Below are 21406 nucleotides of genomic sequence, written 5' to 3'. Positions count from 1 at the left end.
GAAAGTGGGCTTGGCAGGGAATTGTGGGGTCCTAGGTATCAGGGGGTGATCTAGAAGGAAAAAGGGCACATCCCCAGCCTTCCCTGGTGGCGCAGTGGTTGAGAGTCCGCCTGCCAATGCAGGGGACACGGGTTCGTGCCCCGGTCCGGGAAGATCCCACATGCCGCGGAGCGGCTGGGCCCGTGAGCCATGGCTGCTGAGCCTGCGCGTCCGGAGCCTGTGCTCCGCAACGGGAGAGGCCACAACAGTGAGAGGACCACATACCGCAAAAAAAAAAAAAAAAAAAAGGGCATATCCCCTTGACCCTGCACCCAATGAGGAGAGTCCCGGCTGGAGGGCCTGGGAGGGGAAGTAGGAGTTCAGGGCACTGATCCTCTTGCAATGGGATTTTCCCGGCCACAGACACTGACAGCAAAGCCAGCTCCTCCCCTGGTCTCTGACACTGATTCCCTCACATCACCCTGAGAGGTAGAAGAGAAACAAGCAGACCAGTACAAAAGAAAAAATACCGTTTATTCCACACAACTACATCAAGTGCTTCTCCCCCATTCTCCCCTCCTGACCCCTCACTCCAGCTCTCAGCAGACTTTGTCCCACGTCCGGGATCAGTCAGAACCTCAGCGTCAGAGCCTGGCCTAGGAGACAGGAAGGGAATCTAGGCATCGGAAGGTGATTGGATTTCCAAGGACACAAAAATGTCAGGGTCTCTCATTCCAAAGTCAAATGGGTTCCTTAACCCATTGGACTGAATTCTTTCCCTGGACCCCACCTGGATAAAATGCCTTGATTAGTGCAGGGTCAAAGGCCCCAGCCAATTCATTAAGCCATAGAAAGTTTTGGTCTTTGAAACAATAACAAACAAAACACATGCAAACAGTTAAGCCATTTCTGCCCTTTCTCCTGCCTTTCCATGGTAAGGGAGCCACTGAGATCTGGCTGATAACCAGAACGGTGCTTTCAAAACAAAATTGATATCAACTCCCTTCAGAACCTGATGCTACTCAAAACAAAAATATAAACAAAACAAAAAACCCACCTCAGGGCCACTGCTGCTCTCTGGGGGCCCTGTGGTAGGGGAAACAAGAGCAGAGATCAGGCCGGTGAGCTCTGGTTTGGGCACACTTCAGGGGCATCCTGTACCCCCCTGCCTGGGGAATTCAGCCTGCAAACATTCTGCCCCTGGACTTGTTCCTCTGAAAGACCGACTCGTCATTCCAGCAGAGGAAAAAATGCTTTAGTTCTAGCCCAGCCTTGGGAAGACACATTTAGATGCGGGAGGAGCTAAGAAAGCATGGCCAGGCCTAATTTAGAGCAGCAGTGCATCTGCTTTTTCCTGCCGTGTCACAGGACAGATGGTGTCCTCCCGCATATCCACTGCCACGGACACGCCCTGGGCTATATGCTACTCCCAGGGCACCAGCCACGACCCACCTGTCTCTCCCAAAAAAGAAAGCATATCTGAACACAAGGGCTTGAGGGTAAAAACCCATATCTGTCTAATTTATTGAACTATAAGTGACTGAATCCTTTACAAACTCTGGCACTACTTTATTCTTACTGAAAACTTGTTTACAACACCCCTCTCAAGTGAGCTCGTCATCTCATTGAGACAGGTTGATAACCCTGAACTTGAGTGCAGAGCCTTACCCTTGGAGACGTAGTCTCTCCCGGGAGGCTGGGGCAGACAAGGTGCCCACCTGCTTCCTCATCCTCCACCACACTCGAGCACGTTTCGCTGGTCAGGATGCAGTGGCGTGGGGTAGGCGGGAGCGGGCCATTGGACACACAACTGCCTTCTCACTGGCAGAGCTACCAAGAGGGCGGCCACACTGGCTTTGTAGGGCCTGGGAGGGGGCAGCTGCAGGCAGGAAAGGAAATACAGCATGCCAGAGGAAGCGAGGCTAGGCTCTGCACCAGTGTCTGACAGAGGTGGTGATGTGCCCTCGCCTGGCAGTCACCTCTTCAGGGTTTATTGTAGAGACCTAGAGACCTGGCTCTGTAAGGACAGGAGTTGCGAAAGGAGGGGGTGGCTCACCCCTGTGACTTGTGTGTGACCCTTTAAGTCTAGTCTACACAGCAAGTCTGGGCTCATCTCAGCAAACCTTGCAGTGCTCTCCTGATCCCCTACTGAATTCCAGGGGAGGCCCAGCCACAGTGAGGCTGGGAAACTCACTTAACAGCTCGGATGAGATGCCAACCCCCAATGTACCATAGCTACCCTCTCTGAAGGCAAACCCCAGCCTGCTCCAGGGGTATTCTTAGCTTAGAAGCGCACTGTGGGGACTGCTTACACAAACACGTGGTCTAAGACTCTGGACAAAGTTAGATTTCTCCTCCAGTATCCAAGACTTCAAGTTCCAAAGAAAATTAGAGTTAAGTCACTTTCCACAAAGAGACCTTCCAGGGCTGCCATCAGCTCTTTCTGGATCTTGGCTTTTTTTCCCCAGGGCCTTGCTGTCTGGCTTCTTGTTTAATTTGCTGCTTCTGAGAAGGGCCCAGGACTGGGGGGGCGGTGAGTGTGAGGACAAGAGAGAGTCAGCATTCCTTTCCTCATTTCCACCCCCCCACCCCCCAACCCAGTGCCTGCTTAGCTGGGCCGGAGGATTTTCCAGGCTGCAAGCTCTCTTAACCACACCATTCTGATGTGGAGATGGCCAGGGACACAGATCAGATTAAAATCTGGGCAGATGGCCTTATTTACTAAGTTCCCAACCTGCTATAGACCCAGGTCAACTCCAGGACAGCTAGAGTTCACTGTTGCTTCCTTCCAACATGATTTACAAAAGAAAAGATTCTGTTTTAGGGCAATTTTCCACCCTCCCAAAGGAACCAGGGAGAGATGGGGAGAGGAGATCACATGTTCTGGCCCCAGGGCTGTGGAAACCTTCTGACCTTGAGGTCGAGGCAGACATGGCATCTGACCTTCTGAGCAGCGCATCACCCTTTTCAGAATTGTATGTGTTGGGTTCTTTCAGGGGACAGTGTACCTGCAGGCAGAGGGTGGGGGACGGGGGGGGGGTGTGAGGCTGTGTTTCTGCTGGACTAGCCACCGTACCTGCCAGAGGAGCAAAGGAGGAGGGAGAGTGGAAAGAGAATGCTGTCGGAAACAAGAGCTAATGGCCAGTCGTCCTCAGAGGCTGCAGCAGCCCTGCCCCAGAGAGGGGAGTTTCCGGTTCCCAACCAGAATTCACCCTTCAAAAACCACATTAGCAAAGTGCTTCTTCAAGTGACACCACAAATCCCCTCCCTTGGCGTGACCATGCCCAAGCCTGGAGGTCTCAGACGGGCCCCACTGCCCTCCCCAGGATGTGGACGATATGGGGGGAGGGGGAGGGGGCTGAAACACAGGCGCACAGTGTAGTCTCACGACCCAGGGCAAACACAGCCACGTGTGGCAGAATGACAGATGCCGCAGGGCGGTGGCTGCAGCCGGGTGCCAAGGGAAGGTACAAAGTGCTGGAACACAGGGCTGGGGGCTCAGCCCTAAGGGATCTGAAAGACATTCAGCTTGCTGGTGTTCTTGAGCGTCTGACGCCGGTTGCAGAACCAGACCCGCACGACCTCCCGGTCATAGTTGAGCTCCTTAGCAATCTCGGTGATCTCCTGGCCTGTGGGCAGCGGGTTCTTCTCGAAGTAGGCGTTAAGAGCCTCTATGGCCTGGGGGGTAAAGGAGGTGCGGCGCTTGCGTTTCTTGGAGGGCTCGCCTCCCACAAATTCCATCAGGTTCTGCTGGCCTTCCTGGTTCCGGAGTTCGGCTTCATTCAGCCACTTCTCCAGCACTGGCTTCAGCTTCTGCGCGCTCTTGGGCGTGATGTCCAGCTTCTCAAACCTGTAGGTGACCCAAGCCCAGGAAGGAACAGTGAGAGTGTCTTACTCCCCACACCGGGCGTGAGCGCTGTCCACAAGGGGCTGCTCCTCTCGGGGCTGGTGGGGCTGTGCTCAGTGTTCCCCTCACCACCCCCACTAAAACGCCCTGGCTCGGCCAAGCCCAGACTCCTCGGACTGTCCTGTATCCCAGGTCATAACAGGGAGACCATTCCCATGGCCTCGGTTCAGTAGTGCGATGATAACAGGGCAACTGCTTTGATGAGCACCATTCCAGAACTTTCATATCCAAATGGGTGAGGTCCTCTAAGGAGTCATCTCGAGAGGCCTCCAGAGATGCCAAACGGATGTCGCAAGTACTGTCCTCCTCCAACTGCAGCATCTCTAAGACAGAATACTCTTTCTGGCTGAGCCCCGATGCGACTACAGAATTCCCAACATGCCACGGTAGTCTAATAGTCACTCTAGTCTAATCTATATAATTGGCGGGCAGATGAAACCTCTTGGCCATCCCTGAACCGTGTGTTTTTTCGTGTTTGAAACCCTCGGCTATCCTTCATTTCTTTTCTTTGTTTGTTTGTTTGGTTTGGGCCACGTAACGTGGCTTGCGGGATCTTAGTTCCCCGAACAGGGATTGAACCTGGGACCCTAGCAGTGTCCTAACCACTAGACCGGCAGGGAATCCCCTACCCCTCCTTTAATACCGGCACCAGAACCGGTCTGTACGCTGCACACAGAAAAATCAGCTACATCACTTTATAGTCATGCCTCAAAAGAGGGGGAGATGGGAGCATGATGGGGTGATAGTGGGTTAGAGTTGAGAACCAAGCCAGAACTGAAGTTCCCACTTTTGTGACTAATTTCGTAAGTTGTTCTCCTGTCCCTCTAGGATTCCTAAGTGGATCATGATCCTGGCTTTCCCATAAAAGACAATAGAAATGCTCAGGATTTGGGGCTAAACTTCAGAGGGCCCCCAGAAAGACTTTGGCTACTCGAGGTGTTCATGGCTACCCTTAGAACAGCTTTCCTTGTCCGGAAGAGGGCGGAAGCCAGGGAGAATATGGAAAAGGGCCGGATCACCTGGGCCCCTGTAAGTGCCCTGACCTTGTCCAAGGCAGCCTTACTCACCGGCAGATGGCTGACTGGCTGTAGGCTGGGCCTTCCGTCGCGGTCAGAGCCTGACCCACCTGGGTCTGCGTGAGGCCCAGGGATAGCCGCCGGATCTTAAAGTTCTTGGCAAACTCCCGGATCTCTTCTAAGTTGATCCCGTCCTCATCCAGACTCGGGGTATGTGGCTCTAGGCCAGAGGAAGGGGGCAGGGGTGTGTGTAAGACAGACAACCTTCACTGCTTATCTTGCCCATTGGCCTAGCCTGGTGCTGTAGTGAGGGATAAGGACATTTGACAAAAGACCTATGTACCCTTAAGACCCTCATCACCCCTGTCCCCAAGACATATAAAACTTGGGGGTAAGGGGCCAGGACCAATGTGCATAGAGGTAGAGGCCTATTTTCAAGTTCTTCCAGCTCTAACTGTTGACCCTCCCCCATTCTCCCCAGCCTGGCCCCAAGCACACCTGTTGGCCATCCACATTCCTCAAATGCTGGGTGAGAGACCATAGGGAAGACAGCCAATGGCTTGGCTTCTCAGAGAAGCAGCCAGACAGCTGGCTAAGCAGCCTCCACCATCATCATGCATAGAATGCAGCTCCACAGAATGAGAATAAGAAAGCCAGTTCCTGGCAATGGGCCTGTGCCCTTCCCCTGTGGACTCAAGGAAGTTTATTAAGGAGAGCGTCATCTGATGAGGTCATCTAATGAGGTCAAATAAATGCCTCTCCCCTTCTCCACAGCCTCTCTAGAAGCCACTTACTGGACACCAGCTGGCTGACAGTAGGGGTCTCTGAGCAGGTGATCGGGATAGGAGCAGAGGCAGCTGGCTTGGCCGCTGCGGCTGGGCTGGCGATGACCACAGCTGGCTGGGGCATGGCTGCCGGGGGCTGGATGGGCTGCACCTGCAAGGAGAAGCGCCAACAAACCCCACTGCCCGCCTGCCTGTTTCAGGGGGTGGAGTCTCTGGTGGGGCCAGAGGCAGGGCAAAAGTGGGCATGGAGGGACTTCCCTAGTGGAGCAGTGGTTAAGAACCCGGCTGCTAATGCAGGGGACACGGGTTCGAGCCCTGGTCCGGGAAGATCCCACATGCCGTGGAGCAACTAAGCCTGCGAGCCACACAACTACTGAGCCCGGGTGCCACAACTACTGAAGCCGTGCACCTAGAGCCTGTGCTCTGCAACAAGAGAAGTCACCACAATGAGAAGCCTGCGCACCGTAACGAAGAGTAGCCCCCGCTCGCCGCAACTAGAGAAAGCCCACATGCAGCAACGAAGACCCAACACAGCCAAAAATAAATTAATTAATTTTTTTTAAAAAGTGGGCATGGAATCCTCACTCACCCAGCACACTCCTACCTGTGCCCCACCAAAATGCAAGACTAGAAGCTACGCATTAGCACCCACCCAATGATAATGACCTCCAAAATAAGCATAGAACGTGCCCCACCAAGCCGGGGCCTTGTTGCTGCCTATGACCCGGGCAGGTCAGAGGCTCAGAAAGGTTCAGCACACCTGGTCAAAGCCCCAACAAGTGTCCGCCCTTGAGATAACTGCTCTCAAATCTCTGCCCTCAAAGGAGAAACCTCGGGGCTTCCCTGGTGGCGCAGTGGTTGAGAGTCCGCCTGCCGATGCAGGGTGTGCCCCGGTCCGGGAGGATCCCACATGCCGCAGAGTGGCTGGGCCCGTGAGCCATGGCCGCCGAGCCTGCGCGTCCAGAGCCTGTGCTCCGCAACGGGAGAGGCCACAACAGTGAGAGGCCCGCGTACTGCAAAAAAAAAAAAAAAAAAAAGAAGGAGAAACCTAAACCTGATTCTAGAGCCTCCAGGCCCCAAATATCCATTAATAGGGAACTGGCAAATGACTTCTGAGACCTCTCTACATTAAGATACTGTGCAGCCATGACAAAGAATAAGATTTCGCTCTTAACTGCTGCCATGGAAAGAGCTCCGAGTCACAGTGCTAAGTGAAAGAAAAAAAAGTAAGGTGAAAAACAGTTTTTATGGAATAATTCCTTTAAAAAGACATATGAATTACCCGGAAAAAAAAATCTTGAGGCATATAAAGCAAACTGTCAACAGAAGTCATCTCTGGAAGTAGAGTTAGAAGGGATTTTTACTTTTTGACATCACACATAATGTTGGAATTTTTATAAATAACATGTATCGAATTTATAATCAGGAGAAACTATAAATATATGAAATTAGTATTTTTAGTATGATTCTTTTTTGTTTTGTTTTGTTTTTGCGGTATGCGGGACTTTCACTGTTGTGGCCTCTCCCATTGTGGAGCACAGGCTCTGGACGCGCAGGCTCAGGGGCCATGGCTCATGGGCCTAGCCGCTCTGCGGCATGTGGGATCTTCCCGGACTGGGGCACGAACCCGTGTCCCCTGAGTCATCGGCAGGCGGACTCTCAACCTCTGCGCCACCAGGGAAGCCCTAGTATGATTTTTTTTAAAGCTTCCTGAAAGTGCAGATTCCTTTAGGATGGGTCCTGTTCCCTGAATTCTACCTCCTGGTAGCTTCAAGTCATTCCCTCGTCATCCCCAGGGCCTTGTTCAGAGCTCCTTGCCTCTGGCTAGAATTGTTTAAGCTGTCTCCTAACAGGGACGATGACTCAAGTCTCACCACAGTCCAATTCTTGACTCCACCTGGATAACGGAGGGAATTTTTTAAATGCAAATCTAATCAGCCACTTCCCTGCTAAAAACCCTCCCGCGCCTCCCCGCTACCTAATATGAGTGATGACAATAAAAGCACCATTTTTCAAGCGCTCTCTGTGTACCAGAGTATAAACTGCCTTATGTGTAATCTACCCTTTAACATTCATAACCTTCTGAAGTGGGTACTCTTATCACCTCCATTTTATAGATGAGGCTAAGAGGTTATTCAATGAAGCTGGGAAGCTACATACCACTAACTTGTTAGGGATGTGAATTCTTGGACGCCACTCCAGACCTACTAACTCAGAGGCTCTGGGGTCGGGCCCGGGAATCTGCATCCCAGCAAGCCCTCCAGTTGGTTCTGCCGCACACTCCCGTTTGAGCACCTCTGCTCTAGCACACTGTACTTCCTGCAATTCTGTGGAGGTAGAACACTCTCTCATCCAACTCATCCCCGGAGATCAGTTCAGTGTCCTACGCGACGAAGCCTTGTCAAACTCCCCAGTCTGCTGAGAGCTCCCTCCTCTGGGTTCCCAAAGCACCTTGTCCTGACCCTATCACAGCCTTTGCCACGCTGACTTATAATTGTCTCTGATGCTGGGCTACCTAAGGTTAGGAAGGGCATCTTATTCAGCTCTACACCTTCGGCACCTGGAATATGGTAGGCACTCAAAAACTGCTCCTAGAATGAACACATAAATGAATAATCAATGCCACAGTGCAGGGCGGAGGGGTGGAGGGATGAAGGGGTGAAGGGGGAGAGGGTACAGAACGAACCTCCCAGGGCCTTTCTAGCGATTTGTTCACCCTGGAGCTGGCCGAGGCCCAGTTTACTCTGACCACCCCTGCCTGGCTTTCTCAGAGTGCTATCGACCTCTGAAGGCACATATACACATGCTGGGTGTGTGTAGGTAAGGGGTCAGGGGACGGTGGTGCTGTTTTCCCAGGCAGAGAATGCGTGGACTCGTGTGAACCTTCTACCCTGGAACCTCCCCCCCGCTTTGGGGAGGTGCCCTGCTTTCCCAGGGGCTTCAGGAAATAGTGTCGTCCCGCTCACAGCCTGGAGGGAGGCCACCCATGCCAGACGGCACTGCCTGCCCCCATCCCCCAACCCAGCCCTTGTACCTCACTCTTAGCGGGGGACTCAGGAGTGCTTGGCTTCCGGACAGCCACGGGAGAAGGCAGGGGGCTGCTGGCCAGGGTTGCGATCACCTGGCCCTGGGCGTTCAACAACAGCTGGGGGGTCACAGCCTGGACCTGCAGGCTTTGGGCTGGTGCTGGGGCCGCCATGCTGGCCGAGTTCACTACCCACGGAAGTGTTCCAATAACCTGGGGGGAAACATAGGGACCCCAAGTGTGAGGGCAGCGTCCAGGTCCACCCCCAACCCAAATCCCCACATTGGCAGAAGGGACTGAGACAAATCACTTAACCCCTCTGGGCCTGTGTCCTCACAGAAAGTGAAGGATTCCCACTCTAGGGGCCGCTTCCTTTATTCTCTCTCCAGAGCCGTGGTGGGGCAGGAGTAGGTTTGCATGTGCATTCAGACAGATCTGGATGTGAATCCCTGCTCTGCCACATTTTAACGGTGCGGCTTAATTTCTCTGAACCTCAGCCTTCTCCCCTGTAAAACGGGAATAAAAATCTCCACCCAGTAGGTGTGTACTCAACAAGAAGTGGGATAATGTATGAGAAAGCACCTAGCACAGAGGCTGGTCACAAAGTGAGTGTTCCGTAAACGAAAACCCCCAGCTAGAGTGAGTACCACCAGGGCTGGATGGGGGCTACGCCCCTGCCTGGCCTCAGCATCAGCAGAGAGCTGTCACACAAGAGGTATGAACAGCAGCTCGTCACCCTAGTTGAGCTCCCATGACCCTCAGCCCACGTCCTGCCCCTCGTCCACAGCCAGCATCTCCACCAGTCCCCACCCCTCGGCCTGGCTTTGACCACTTGCCTGTCCCTGAGCGTTGGTGAGGATCTGACTGCTGATCCCCGGCATGCTGGGAACGGCGTTGGCAATGACCGGAGTTGCAGTGAGGGAGCCCAGGATCTGGGTCTGTCCCCCGAGGGAAGCAGCACTGATCTGTGGGTGGAGGAAGAGCCTTGCTCAGAGGCGATGGGGCGAGAAAGAGCCCAAGGCAGAGGGAAGAGGGCCGAGGGTACTGGGGCAGGGGGGATGGATGCTGGGCAGAGGTAAATGTGGGCTGCAGGCCCAAGTCCACCAGCTGAACAGTGTCCAGGGCCAGGGGCTGCAGGGGGTGAGCAGGGAAGGGCGGGGTCGCAGTCATGGAGGAGTAACTCTGGCTGATCTTTTGGGCTAGCCCTGGGAGAGTAGAAAGGCCAGACTGGAGGGGCTGATGTGACTCTAGTCACATCTAACAGCCTCTAACTCCACCTTAGCGACAGCTCACAAGTTTGCAATCCCCAGACATCATCCCACCCTCCAAGGCTGGTCCAGTGGTTCAGGTTCTGGAGGATTTGCCCAGCCCTCTTGGCAGAGGTTGTCTGCTCTTGTCTGGGACGGATGGGCTGGCAGCTGCAGGGGAAGGCCTCAGAAGGAGCCCATCTGTGCCGAAGTGTTGCAAGAGAGCCGTGTTCAGGGGGCTGGTCCTCTACCTCCTTCCTCCCCCGAGGGAAGGGTCAGGTTCACCCTTGGCCAGAGATTCGGTCCATCCCCGTTTAGCCCCTGGTGGGGGCAGCAGCTTACGATTCCTGGGCTAAACGCGAAGCCTGCAGGCTGAACGGTGATCTGTGGGGGGCTGTCCACTGGCTTGGGGGTGGGGGCAGTCGCGGTGGCAGCAGTGGGCTGCGGCAGAATGGCAGGTGTGGTCTGCAGCAGCGGCTGGGTCTGGATCAGCGTCTGGGGCTGGGCTGGCGGTCGGGGCCGGGTGGGCGAGGAGGCCTGGGCCGGTGGGGCAGCTTGTACAGGTGCCGGGAGAGCGGCGTTCAGCACGGCAGCTGCTACGGAGCAAGGCAGAGACAGAGGTGCTCAAACGCCTAGCCGTAGCCCAGGGAGGCTCCAATCCCAAGGGATCTGGCACGAGAACGAGGGGGGGTTGGGGCAGGGGGGACAGGCAGCTGTGATTCACTTGATCTTGGCGGGGGCGGCACACGCCAACTTCTCTCATCCCCCCTCCCTTGGGCCTGGAGAGGTGTAGATTGAAAACCAGAAGTTGAATCTTCTTGCAGTCCTTCTCAGGAGGCTGGTCACGGGGTGCGTTCTGGCGTAGGGGGGAGGGGTAGTCTCAGACAGTTGGCTGAAGGAAGAGAGGCCTGCTGGGCCAGCAGGGTACCATGGCCTAGAGTCCCAAGGTGGTGCAGCAGCTCTGTGGCTGGGTGCCTGGGACACCAGATCCAGACTCCAGGGCTGTCGCCCTGGGAGGGCCGCGGGTTTGGAGTCCAACATGGCAAGCACACGTGCAGGGATGGTAGTGTAAGGTGGTGGGGAGCCTGGTGCAGTCCTGGGGAGAGTTGCCGTTACCTTGGAGACCGGCTAAAGGTGGCTTGAAAATTCCCCCCGTGGGAGAAGCAGCGGTCAGTCCTGGGAGGGCAGCCACGGTTGCTGTAGGAATTGTCCACACGGCCAGCCCCTGCTGACCAGCCACTTGACCTGCAATACTGATGGGGATAAGAAGAGGTTGAGTAACTGCCCCTGCTGGAACCATAACTCCTGTCAGAACTGTGGCTAAGTTTTCCTGAGTCAAGACCTGCAAAAGCAAACGAGATTTCAGAAAGAAAAGAAAAAATACAAAATCAACATCGACAGCGCAAACACTGGGTCTCTCAGACCCAGCTGAGCACACACAAAGCATTCTGAGGGCAGTGGGAAAAGGCCGCATGAGGGCAGGGAAGAGACAAGCCCTAGCTGGAGGCCCAACCCCGCCCAAGGGGGCACCTGGACTGGACTATACCGCCTTCAGAGAAGCAGCTCATATCAGGGACAGGGCCTAGCCCTGCTCAAGGGCCAGGAAGGGTCACAGGCCTCTCCCACCACGGTCTGGTGCCTCCCAAGCCTTCCCCGGGCCCTTGCCCACAGGACCAATGCTTTGTGGCCAGGAAGCAGGGGGCAGGGGCTGGTGGAACCAAGTGGTCAAGACCCACAGGGGCCTCCGGGAGTTTCTGAGGGAGGACAATCCTGACGGATGCCTTGGAGAACTGTGCTTGCAGTGAAAGGTCACAGGGAGCTCAGCATGCCTGGAGGCCCCTGGAGACAGCTTCTCACTGAGCTGGGGCTGCCCCTGGCTCTAAATGAGGACCAAAAAGCCATGAACTCTTCTAGGCATCCCCTAGAGGGGCTGACAAGGGTATTCACTCACTTAGTCATTAGATGACTTGAAGGAGTTAATGTAATCTCTATAATCCTTCCTGAACCCAAGGAGATTACCTGGCAAATGCAGATCTACTTTTCCCAGGGGGCCTGACCTGGGGCAGGGGAGAGGCCAGGGGTACCTAGTAGGAGACTCCCTCCCTCGAGCCACAGCCCCTTCCCCGTCCTGCCTCATGAAGTTCCCAGATCCCACGGCCAGCCCATGTTGGCTATCCCATGCCTTGCTCCTGCCCACTGCCCTCCGTCCAGCTCCCTGGGGTGGCCCTTACCTGGGGGGCAGCTTGTACAGCCAGTGGCGTCAGGGTCTGCGATGCCTGAGGCTGGCATGGGGCTTGGCTGAAGGTGGCAACGGCAGGGGCAGGGCTCGGAGGCATCCCCGGGAGTGACTTCACTTCACGTGGCATTGGGACAAAGAGGGACAAGGAGTGAGCCTGGGTGAGCGTGACGACCCTCAGCCCTACCTTGTATTTCTGCATAACCCGAGGCCAATCACTGGCCTTCCCTGGCCCACAGAGGCAGCTTCCCAAAAGCTATGGGTAGTGAGAATAGGAGGCTGGAGAGCCCGGTGCCAGACCTGGAAGGTAGGCCACCCTCTTCTCACAGGTGGATGAAGAAAATGCAGACCCAGGCACAGCTGGGTATCAGTCTCTCATCTCCTGGCTCTGTAGGATGCTAGGACCTATCACATAATCAGTAGTAGAAAGGAACACGTGTCAGGGAGAGAAGGAGCTAGAATCAATGGGATCGACTGGCTCATCCAGCAACTGGATCATTGTTCAACCTTCAGGCTACTTTTTGGACGCAGGTGCTGGCTTGGGGAAGGGGCAGGACTCCTGTAGGGTGAAGTCTTGGAAGTGACATGTCTTGGATACACTCAGGATTAACGGGGCTCTCCGGGCCAGGCAGCTTTTCTTCTTGCCATTCCCTGAGGTCTGAAGTCTGGGTGAGAGCTTCTAGGAAGTTCTAAAGGAACTTCCTATGCATTGGAACTTTTCACCCAGGTGAGAGCTTCCTCTTGCCACCTGGATTTAGTTAGGTACTGGGACCCGTACCAGGAAACCTCTTTAAAGCCACACAACAATGCGGAGAGGGGTTATTATTTAATATATGGTGAGACATTAAAGAGAATCTAGGTGTTGTGTGTTCGACCAGATCAGCGGTTTCTTTTTTAATTTTTTTTTTTATACAGCAGGTTCTCATTAGTTATCCATTTTATACATATTAGTGTATATATGTCAATCCCGATCTCCCAATTCATCACACCAGTGGCTTCTAAATACTGACTGGGTATAGGTTTCCAGGCCCTAGTCTAGGCCTACTGAGTCAGAATGTCCAGGAGTGGAGGCCAGGAACCTTTCATCTCTCTCTTTTTCTTTTAAGCTCCCTTGTGATACAGCACACAGACAAAGTGGGAACCACTGAACTAGATAACCTTCCAAGGCTGCATTCCCAGCCTGTGTTTTAATCTGGAAAGGCACCAACCTAACTAAGGACTAGACTGTTTACAGTATATAATTTAAAAATCCAGATTGCTTAAAGAATGAAAGAGACAAGCAACGACCACAAAAGCCTTATAAAATACTAAAGAAAACAAAATGGCAGATTTATCTCCACTGTGAAGGGGAGATACATTTCTAACTATTGAAAAAAAAAAATCAGAGAAGGATAATCTGAACCTCTGGAAATTTAAAAAATATTTTGCTTGACAAAGTGTAATGAAACCTAAAAAGGAAAGTGAGGAAATGGGAATGTGATAGACACGAGTGATGAAAGCTTACCATGTGTACAGTCATTTCGTTAGGATATGCTATATTTCCAGAGTAGGACCATGGGCCCTAGGGTCTGCCTACATTTAGGGTTTTTGTAGCTTCCTGCTAGACTGCTTTTCAGGAAGACTGAACCAGTTTATAGCACCATCAACAATGTACCTGTTTCTCACAGCACCACCCAATTTAGGTTTTATCACTGTTTATTTATTTTTCTGGCTTAATAGGCATAGGTGGTACCTCATAGCCAATTACTTTTTCCCTCATTGACGGCAAAATTTTGTATTTTTCCGTGTGATGACTTCCTCCTATGTAAACAATTGGCTTCTCTTCAAAAGGAATTTGGGTGGACTACACCTCAAAGAAAAATAAAATTAAAGGGCCATTCAAAGCAGCACTGTTTATGACAATGAAAAATCAGACAGTTTGATAATAGCCAAAACCAGAATCAGATGAGTGAATCTGTCAATAAAGGACATGGAATATGAAATAATATGGTGGTAAGTGTCATGCTACTTAGCCTGCCCTCAGGGGCCACATCTATAAAAATGTGTATGTGTGACAAGGTTTGGGTAATAATTTAGAGTGACACAAATCACTAGATTCTTTTTTCATCCTGAAAGTTTCCTATTACTTAGTTTTATTTTGTTTTAAGAGGAAACACTTCTCAATATTACATACACAGAAACGTCCCATCAAAGCCACAGTTTAAGCTGGCAGCTCCTTAGGAGGTACCATCAACATACCACCCTTCCCTGCTTGACAATGGCTGAAATTCCTTTATAAAGAAGACTTTGGTGAAAAGCTTAAGTATACAAACCTCTGGAAGAAGATGCACACTACCATGAACGCTCATGCTAAGTTGTAAATAATTGATCTCTGATCAATTCCTGAGAGCAGGTTTTGGATAAGGAGCAGAATTAAGGCGCCAGAGATACGGAAGATGGATGAAAGGGTAAAAAAGGAAGTTAAGGCACTGTGGATAAACCCGGAAAGAAATGGAAAGGGTGGCCGAGATGGAGAATCCTTGTCTTTCCTGTCTGCTCACCAGGGCACTGGCCCATGGGAGCAGGTGGTGGCTCATCCTGGCCTCAACAAGGAAGCAGAACATTTCCAGGCTAGGGGAAAATGGTCACCTCTCTTGTCATTCCTTTACTCAAAAGGAGAAAAGATAACCCGGGTTACCAGGGTCCCAAATGGATCTGCACTCTGATTTGCGAGTAGAACGAGGGAGGTGAGATCTGGCAGGGGTTTTGTTAAAGAGTTGCCTGTTCTCTTTGCTCTCTTCTTGTCTCCCCGTCTTGGCCCACACCCTCTCCCCCAACCACATCTCCAATCTAGGGAAGGGGCGAAGTTCAGCAGAAAGCAAGGGGAGATGAATCATGGCTTTCTGGGGGAATTGGCAAGAGAGGCCCCAGGCTTCCTGCAAAAGGTGTTAATAAGGTGTTAATGAGGAAAGTCAATGAAAGGGTGCCCTGTGCCCAGAGAGCAGTGCCTAGGACCAGCCCCAGCTTCTAGAACAGCCCAGGCGGTCTCACAGCTGTACTGCAGGGTCATCAGGGGAGACAGCGTGAGTCAATCAGCCATATACATTCCACATGCAGGAGAATCAAACTCATGCCCTGAAGTCATCTTTGGAGAATAAGAGCACAAATAAGCCCACCAGGCTAGACTCATGCCAGCCCAGCTGGGAGTGAGGGGCTGGGATTCTACAAGGCCCTCCCTAACACACACATCCTTAGTCCAAGGTGGGTGTGATGGCCTCCCATCCCCAACTCCTGGCACCGCCCAGCTCTACCACAAAAGGTACTGATTTGGAAGGGCCGTCAGGATCCTGAAGGCTTAGTCCTCTCTGCCTTGAGCTTGAGGGTCTGGTTTAGACCCGGCAGCCCTCTCTGAGGTTAATTTAATCCCCTCACCCTGACCCATCCCAGTTTAGGTCTGTAAGTGACTGAAACCAGAGCTAAAGTTCCAGGGACAAGGAGTGGCCTAGGAACTGACCAACAGTACAGATTGTGACCAGGGGCTGTCCAGTGGACAGGATGACAGTGAGACCCTAAAGCCACCTAGCCCCCTCCGGCTTCGTGCTGGCTCTCCAGGGGGGAACACAGGAGGGGACTCAGGCGGAGCAATGCCACATGGGAGCAGGTAGCCTCATACCAGTTGCCTCTGCGGAGGAGTCTGGGTTGTCTGGCCCAGCTTCACCAGCAGCTTCACCGGCTTTGGTGGGGCCTCCGCTCTGGGAGCCCTCGGCGGCCACACCTTCCAGTGCTTTGCCCTCCTCCTCAGCAGGGATCTGGGCATCCACTCCAACCTCCAGAACTCGGATGGTCTCATGGCCTGACATCACGATGACCTGCAAACAGAGGACGGGGACACTGCTGGGGGGAGGGACGGATCAGCCCTGGGGAACCGGAGCTCTGGGTATGGCTGAGGGAGAGAGGAGAGAGCATGTCAGGATGCAGACCTCCTGGCTCAAGGACTGTGTGCCCTGTGAGAATTCCAGAGCCTGGAGCAGACTGCAGCTCCCTGATTCCAGGGAAGGAGGTACTAGGAGAAAGTAGGCCCTGGTGACAGGGAGAAGGGCCTGACACAAGCTAGGAAAAGTCCCACAGAGCCAGACCACTTGGGGACATTTCTGTTTGTTTCCTCTCTTGGGTTCAGTTCAGGGAGTGGTAAAGTCCTCTCCCACAGCCTTGCAAGGTTGTCTTCTTGGCTGCTAGGATATTGGAGTGTGATTACGATGGCCCCTAACACCATAACCACAGCTTACGCTGGGACAAGAAGCAAATCCCTCTTCACGTCCCTTGAGTTATTATAGGAGTGGAAAATGAATGCTCTACGATACTGAGTAACTTTTTAAGCTCATGGTTCCTTTATTTCCAAAACTCTGGGGTACGGGCCAAGATTTCCCTCCAAGCCAACTTCCTGAAGCGAGGGTCAGGAATCCTGAAGACGTGGCCTCTCGCTGGCCCTCCTGGACTGGAGCTTTGTACCCTGTGGGCCTGCAGCTCCAGTGTGCCTTCTGCTGTGGGCGTGCTCCCACCTGGAGCAGAGCCCCCACGCCCAGCAATGCAGGCAGCCCCTGGGCCTCCTCGGAACACTGGGTCCCCTTTCCTGCTGAAAGAGCCAGCACTCAGTGCTTTACCTCCAGCACTGACATGCTTCCAACTGGGCCATTCAAGAGTCAGGGACACCCGGTACATTAAAAAGCTCTGTGTCAGACCTTGCTCCGCCTAGGCCTGAAGACACTCCCACAACACGCTCCTTAGGCCTGAAAACTGGATCCAGCCAGAGACTGCTGGAAAAAAGCAACACTGTGACCCATCAGGGGAGTAAGAGTGCAATAACCCCCCCCCCCGCCCCCCGAGCAGTTCCCTTTCTGACTCAAACTTGACCTGTGAAGGACTTTACTCCCATCACATTTTAAGAGATGTTAGTTAATCTTTTTTCTCCTTTTAAAAATTACATAAGTCGGAAATTCCCTGGCATCTCACTGCCAGGGGCCTGGGTTCGATCCCTGCTTAGGGAACTAAGATTCCATAAACCACGCTCTCCAAAGAAAAAAAAAATTACATAAGTAATAAAAGGTCATTGCAAGAAAAATTAGAAAATGATATATAAGCAAGAAAAAAAATTAATTCCCTGATATCCAAATCTTTCCCCATGTTAACTTATACATACTTTCACATTTTAACTTCACTTTTTAAAGTCACAGCTTAAGTCCTCAAACCCAGCCCCTGAGAAATCCTAGCTGGCAACTACATCTGGATAGGTAAAGTGACGATCTGGACGGGTGTTTCTGGTAAGAAACAGACGAGGGGCTCTATGGAGTTTTCCTCCTTGGTCCATTACCCTCACTCCCCCACCTCTTCCTGCCCCAGAAGATACCTGCTCATTGACAGTCAGAGATGAGTCTGGCCCGGCTCCAGGATCCATGGTCACTTGTCAGGGTGGGGTGGGGCTGGCCCACACCTACACATCCTGCAGGGTGAGATGGGATGGGAAAAGCAAAGGCTGATGCGACATAGTAATAAAAGTTCCATGCCATCTCAGAAAGTCAGAAGTAGAATGGAAGGAAGAGAGAGAAGCTAAGGTCTCCCAGGTATGTGTAGAAGTAAAGGAAATAGGATTCTAAGGACTGTAAAACTAAAGTGTCTCACTTCCTACAGCATCCTAGGAGAACCTACACTCAAGAGGAGCGAGTGTGACAAGAGGAAAGAGGAGGCCAGGCATCTTTCCCTGGGAGTTCCCCAGTCCAGTGGGAAAGAGCAGACCCAGTAGAGCCCAAGGTGACTTTGACCCAGACTCTCAGAACCAGACACAAGTAAGGAGCACACGGGTATCAGGGCATGTCTCAGGGGAGGGGTCTGAGTGGACTTCCTGGAAGAGATGGTAAAGATAGCAATAAATTACAACAGTTGTCTCAGACGAATGTGTCCGATTATCACCTGGAACACATCAAAAATGCAGGACCCCCCCACCCCGATTTCCCCAGACCAAACATCCCCAGAGTCTGATTTAGTAGGTGGGTGCCCCAAAATCAGCACTCAGGGGATTCTGTGGCAGGGGTCCGAGAACCGTACTGGCCTTTGACATGGGAGGCAGGACAACATCCCAGACGGTGCAGCAGCTGCCCCACGCAGTGAGACAGAGTGAAACAAGCCCTTGCGAGAAACAGGCGGTCGTGCTGGAGCTACAAACCACAGTCCAAGAAACAGAGGTAATCAAGGGGACAACTAGCTTTAGGCACTTATATAGAAAAGAGTAAGTTAACCTCTATTCTGGGCGCCCACTGTGCTAAGCATTTTACGGAACACTAACTCACACCATGACTCATGCCAGCTGGGGGATGGGAGCGTCAGTATCGCCATGTTATGGATGAGGACACGAAGCTCGGACAAGTGTTCCGGATTCCTCACCTTTCTCTTCCTCTTCCTCTTCTATCCCTGGGTCTGCTTCGTTTCTTTTCCTTTTTTTTTTTTTTTTGTTATCTTATTAATTGAGGTAAAATTCACATAACATCAAATTTACCATTTTAAAGTGTATGACTCAATGGAATTCAGTACATTTACAATGTTGTGCAACGATCACCACTATTTAGTTCCAGAACATTTTCATCATCCAAAAGGAAATCCCATACCCATGAGCAGTGCTTCCCCTGCCAACCCCCAGCCCCTGGCAACCACGAATCTGCTTTGTCTCTGTGGATTTGCCTATTCCCAATATTTCACATAAATGGAATCATACAATATGGGGTCTTTTTGTGTCTGGCTTCTTTTACTTTGCAGAAGGTTTTCAAGGTTAATCTGTGATGCAGCATGTATCAGTGCTTCATTTCTTTTCACAGAAAAGAACTGTGAAAAAATTCCATTGTATGGGCTCTCGCACTCTCTGGGGAAGGCGGAAGCACAGGTAAACCAAGATTTCATTTCCAAGATGGAAAGTCCATCAGACTCAGCTGTGACTTTACCCAGCGCTCCACAGGTCTGTGCCAATCCATCACCTCCCCCACACGAAGAGTTCAAGAAAACAATCTGTGAGTGCAACACTTAGAGAACGATTAAGAAAAACAAGATCTTCATTTAATTCCCATAATTAAATGGCGTGGTAAAGTGTCTTAAAGTCAAGAATGAAAAAAACAATCATTTTGACCCACCTCCTAGAGTAATGGAAATAAAACCAAAAATAAACAAATGGGACCTAATGAAACTTAAAAGCTTTTGCATAGCAAAGGAAACTATAAACAAGACGAAAAGACAACCCTCAGAATGGGAGAAAATATTTGCAAATGAATCAAGGGACAAAGGATTAATCTCCAAAATATATAAACAGCCCATGCAGCTCAATATTAAAAAAACAAACAACCCAATCAAAAAATGGGCAGAAGACCTAAATAGACATTTCTCCAAAGAAGACATACAGATGGCCAAGAGGCACATGAAAAGCTGCTCAACATCACTAATTATTAGAGAAACGCAAATCAAAACTACAATGAGGTATCACCTCACACTGGTTAGAATGGGCATCACCAGAAAATCTACAAACAACAAATGCTAGAGAGGGTATGAAGAAAAGGGAACCCTCTTGCACTGTTGGTGGGAATGTAAATTTACACAGCCACTATGGAGAACAGTATGGAGGTTCCTTAAAAAACTAAAAATAGGGCTTCCCTTGTGGCACAGTGGTTAAGAACCTGCCTGCCAATGCAGGGGACACAGGTTCGAGCCCTGGTCCGGGAAGATCTCACATGCCTTGGAGCAACTAAGCCCGTGCGCCACAACTACCGAAGCCCGCGTGCCCAGAGCCTGTGCTCCGCAACAAGAGAAGTCACCACTATGAGAAGCCCACGCACCGCAAAGAAGAGTAGCCCCTGCTCGCCACAACTAGAGAAAGCCTGTGCGCAGCAACAAAGACCCAACGCAGCCAAAAATAAAATAAATTTAAAAAAGAGTTCCACTATAAAAAAAAAAAACAACTAAAAATACAATTACCATGTGACCCAGCAATCCCACTACTGGGCATATACCCAGAGAAAACCATAATTCAAAAAGACACATACACCCCAATGTTCATTGCAGCACTATTTACAATAGCCAGGTCATGGAAGCAACGTAAATGCCCATCGACTTATGAATGGATATAGAAGATGTGGTACATATATACAATGGAATATTACTCAGCCATAAAAAGGAACGAAATCGCGTCATTTGTAGAGATGTGGATGAACTTAGAGACTGTCATACAGAGTGAAGTAAGTCAGAAAGAGAAAAACAATATCGTATATTAACGCATATATGTGGAACCTAGAAAAATGGTACAGGTGAACTGGTTTGTGGGGCAGAAATAGAGACACAGATGTAGAGAACAAATGTATGGACACCAAGGGGGGAAAGTGTGGGGGGGTGGTGGTGGTGCGATGAACTGGGAGATTGGGATTGACATGTATACATTAATATGTATAAAATGGATAACTAATAAGAACCTGCTATGTAAAAATAAATAAATAAATAAATAAAATTTTTTAAAAATCAGATCTTTTCAGAGAAGCCAGCATCTTTAGCAGAAGAAAACTGGAATTTCAAGAAAATTTTAAACACATAGTGAGGTAGAAGAAAATACACATTTGAAAAATACTTTTAAGAATATCGATGCAAGTGAATCTAAATCACTGGATACTGGGTCACGCAGAGGTCTCCAAAATGATTTTGTGAATGAGAATTCTTCCCAAACAAGGATTAAATGAAGAAAAAGCAAAATAGGTGGAGATTCGGGAGAAAGAAGACCTTCTTCACAGGCTAAAACTAGTCAAAATGTATCACTCAAAGAATGACCTGTCCCAGTTACAGCTGTTAATAAGGAAGTGAAGAAGTTGTAGGCAGGTGTTACTCTGTGAGCTGCAATCAACTATGTCTGAAAAGAACAAGAAACTGAGCCTCACCCATTTGATAGATCACTGTGTGTAAGATGATAAATTGCTACACTCTAACAGAAATGAAGAAGAATTCCTACGAGTTTCATTCATATTTTTTTCTCCAGAGTATCTTTGAGAATGACAACATAATAAAAAAGATGCTTATATATTTTAAAGAGAAGGTATCAACCACTAGAGCTTAGAGAAAGGTATCCTGATGAAAGCCAATTTGGGAACTCTGTTATTATCTAAATATAAACCAAGTTCTAAAATGAAAATTCAGTATTTTGGATAAATTTGCTAAA

General features: G+C 50.9%; 1 protein-coding gene and 1 pseudogene across 12 annotated transcripts in view; one reads left to right on the top strand and one right to left on the bottom strand.

Annotated features, from left to right (window-relative positions):
- Nucleotides 1-492: 492 nt before the first annotated feature.
- Nucleotides 493-21406, bottom strand: part of POU6F1 (POU class 6 homeobox 1) — a 74740-nt gene continuing 53826 nt past the window's right edge. For 7 of the 12 annotated variants that reach the window (XM_060166203.1, XM_060166205.1, XM_060166208.1 and 4 more), the window contains 10 exons: nucleotides 17579-17671; nucleotides 15848-16043; nucleotides 12191-12312; nucleotides 11076-11301; nucleotides 10302-10555; nucleotides 9549-9677; nucleotides 8722-8925; nucleotides 5697-5838; nucleotides 4954-5122; nucleotides 493-3829 (listed from right to left, as the gene is read on the bottom strand). In XM_060166203.1, coding sequence (XP_060022186.1) covers nucleotides 3484-3829; nucleotides 4954-5122; nucleotides 5697-5838; nucleotides 8722-8925; nucleotides 9549-9677; nucleotides 10302-10555; nucleotides 11076-11301; nucleotides 12191-12312; nucleotides 15848-16043; nucleotides 17579-17626 — 1836 coding nt within the window. In that variant the 5' untranslated portion in view covers nucleotides 17627-17671 and the 3' untranslated portion in view covers nucleotides 493-3483. Of the gene's footprint in view, nucleotides 3830-4953; nucleotides 5123-5696; nucleotides 5839-8721; nucleotides 8926-9548; nucleotides 9678-10301; nucleotides 10556-11075; nucleotides 11302-12190; nucleotides 12313-15847; nucleotides 16044-16835; nucleotides 16989-17578; nucleotides 17672-21406 lie in introns of those variants that run through there. The other 5 variants (XR_009543498.1, XR_009543497.1, XR_009543496.1 and 2 more) reach the window with 5 other exon arrangements.
- Nucleotides 19097-21237, top strand: LOC132529964 (swi5-dependent recombination DNA repair protein 1 homolog; annotated as a pseudogene).

This window comes from Lagenorhynchus albirostris, chromosome 11 (assembly GCF_949774975.1).
Source record: "Lagenorhynchus albirostris chromosome 11, mLagAlb1.1, whole genome shotgun sequence".
In the NCBI taxonomy this organism is placed as follows: domain Eukaryota; kingdom Metazoa; phylum Chordata; class Mammalia; order Artiodactyla; family Delphinidae; genus Lagenorhynchus; species Lagenorhynchus albirostris.
The sequence above is the reverse complement of the archived record's forward strand: the minus strand, read 5'-3'. Positions and strand labels throughout refer to the sequence as shown.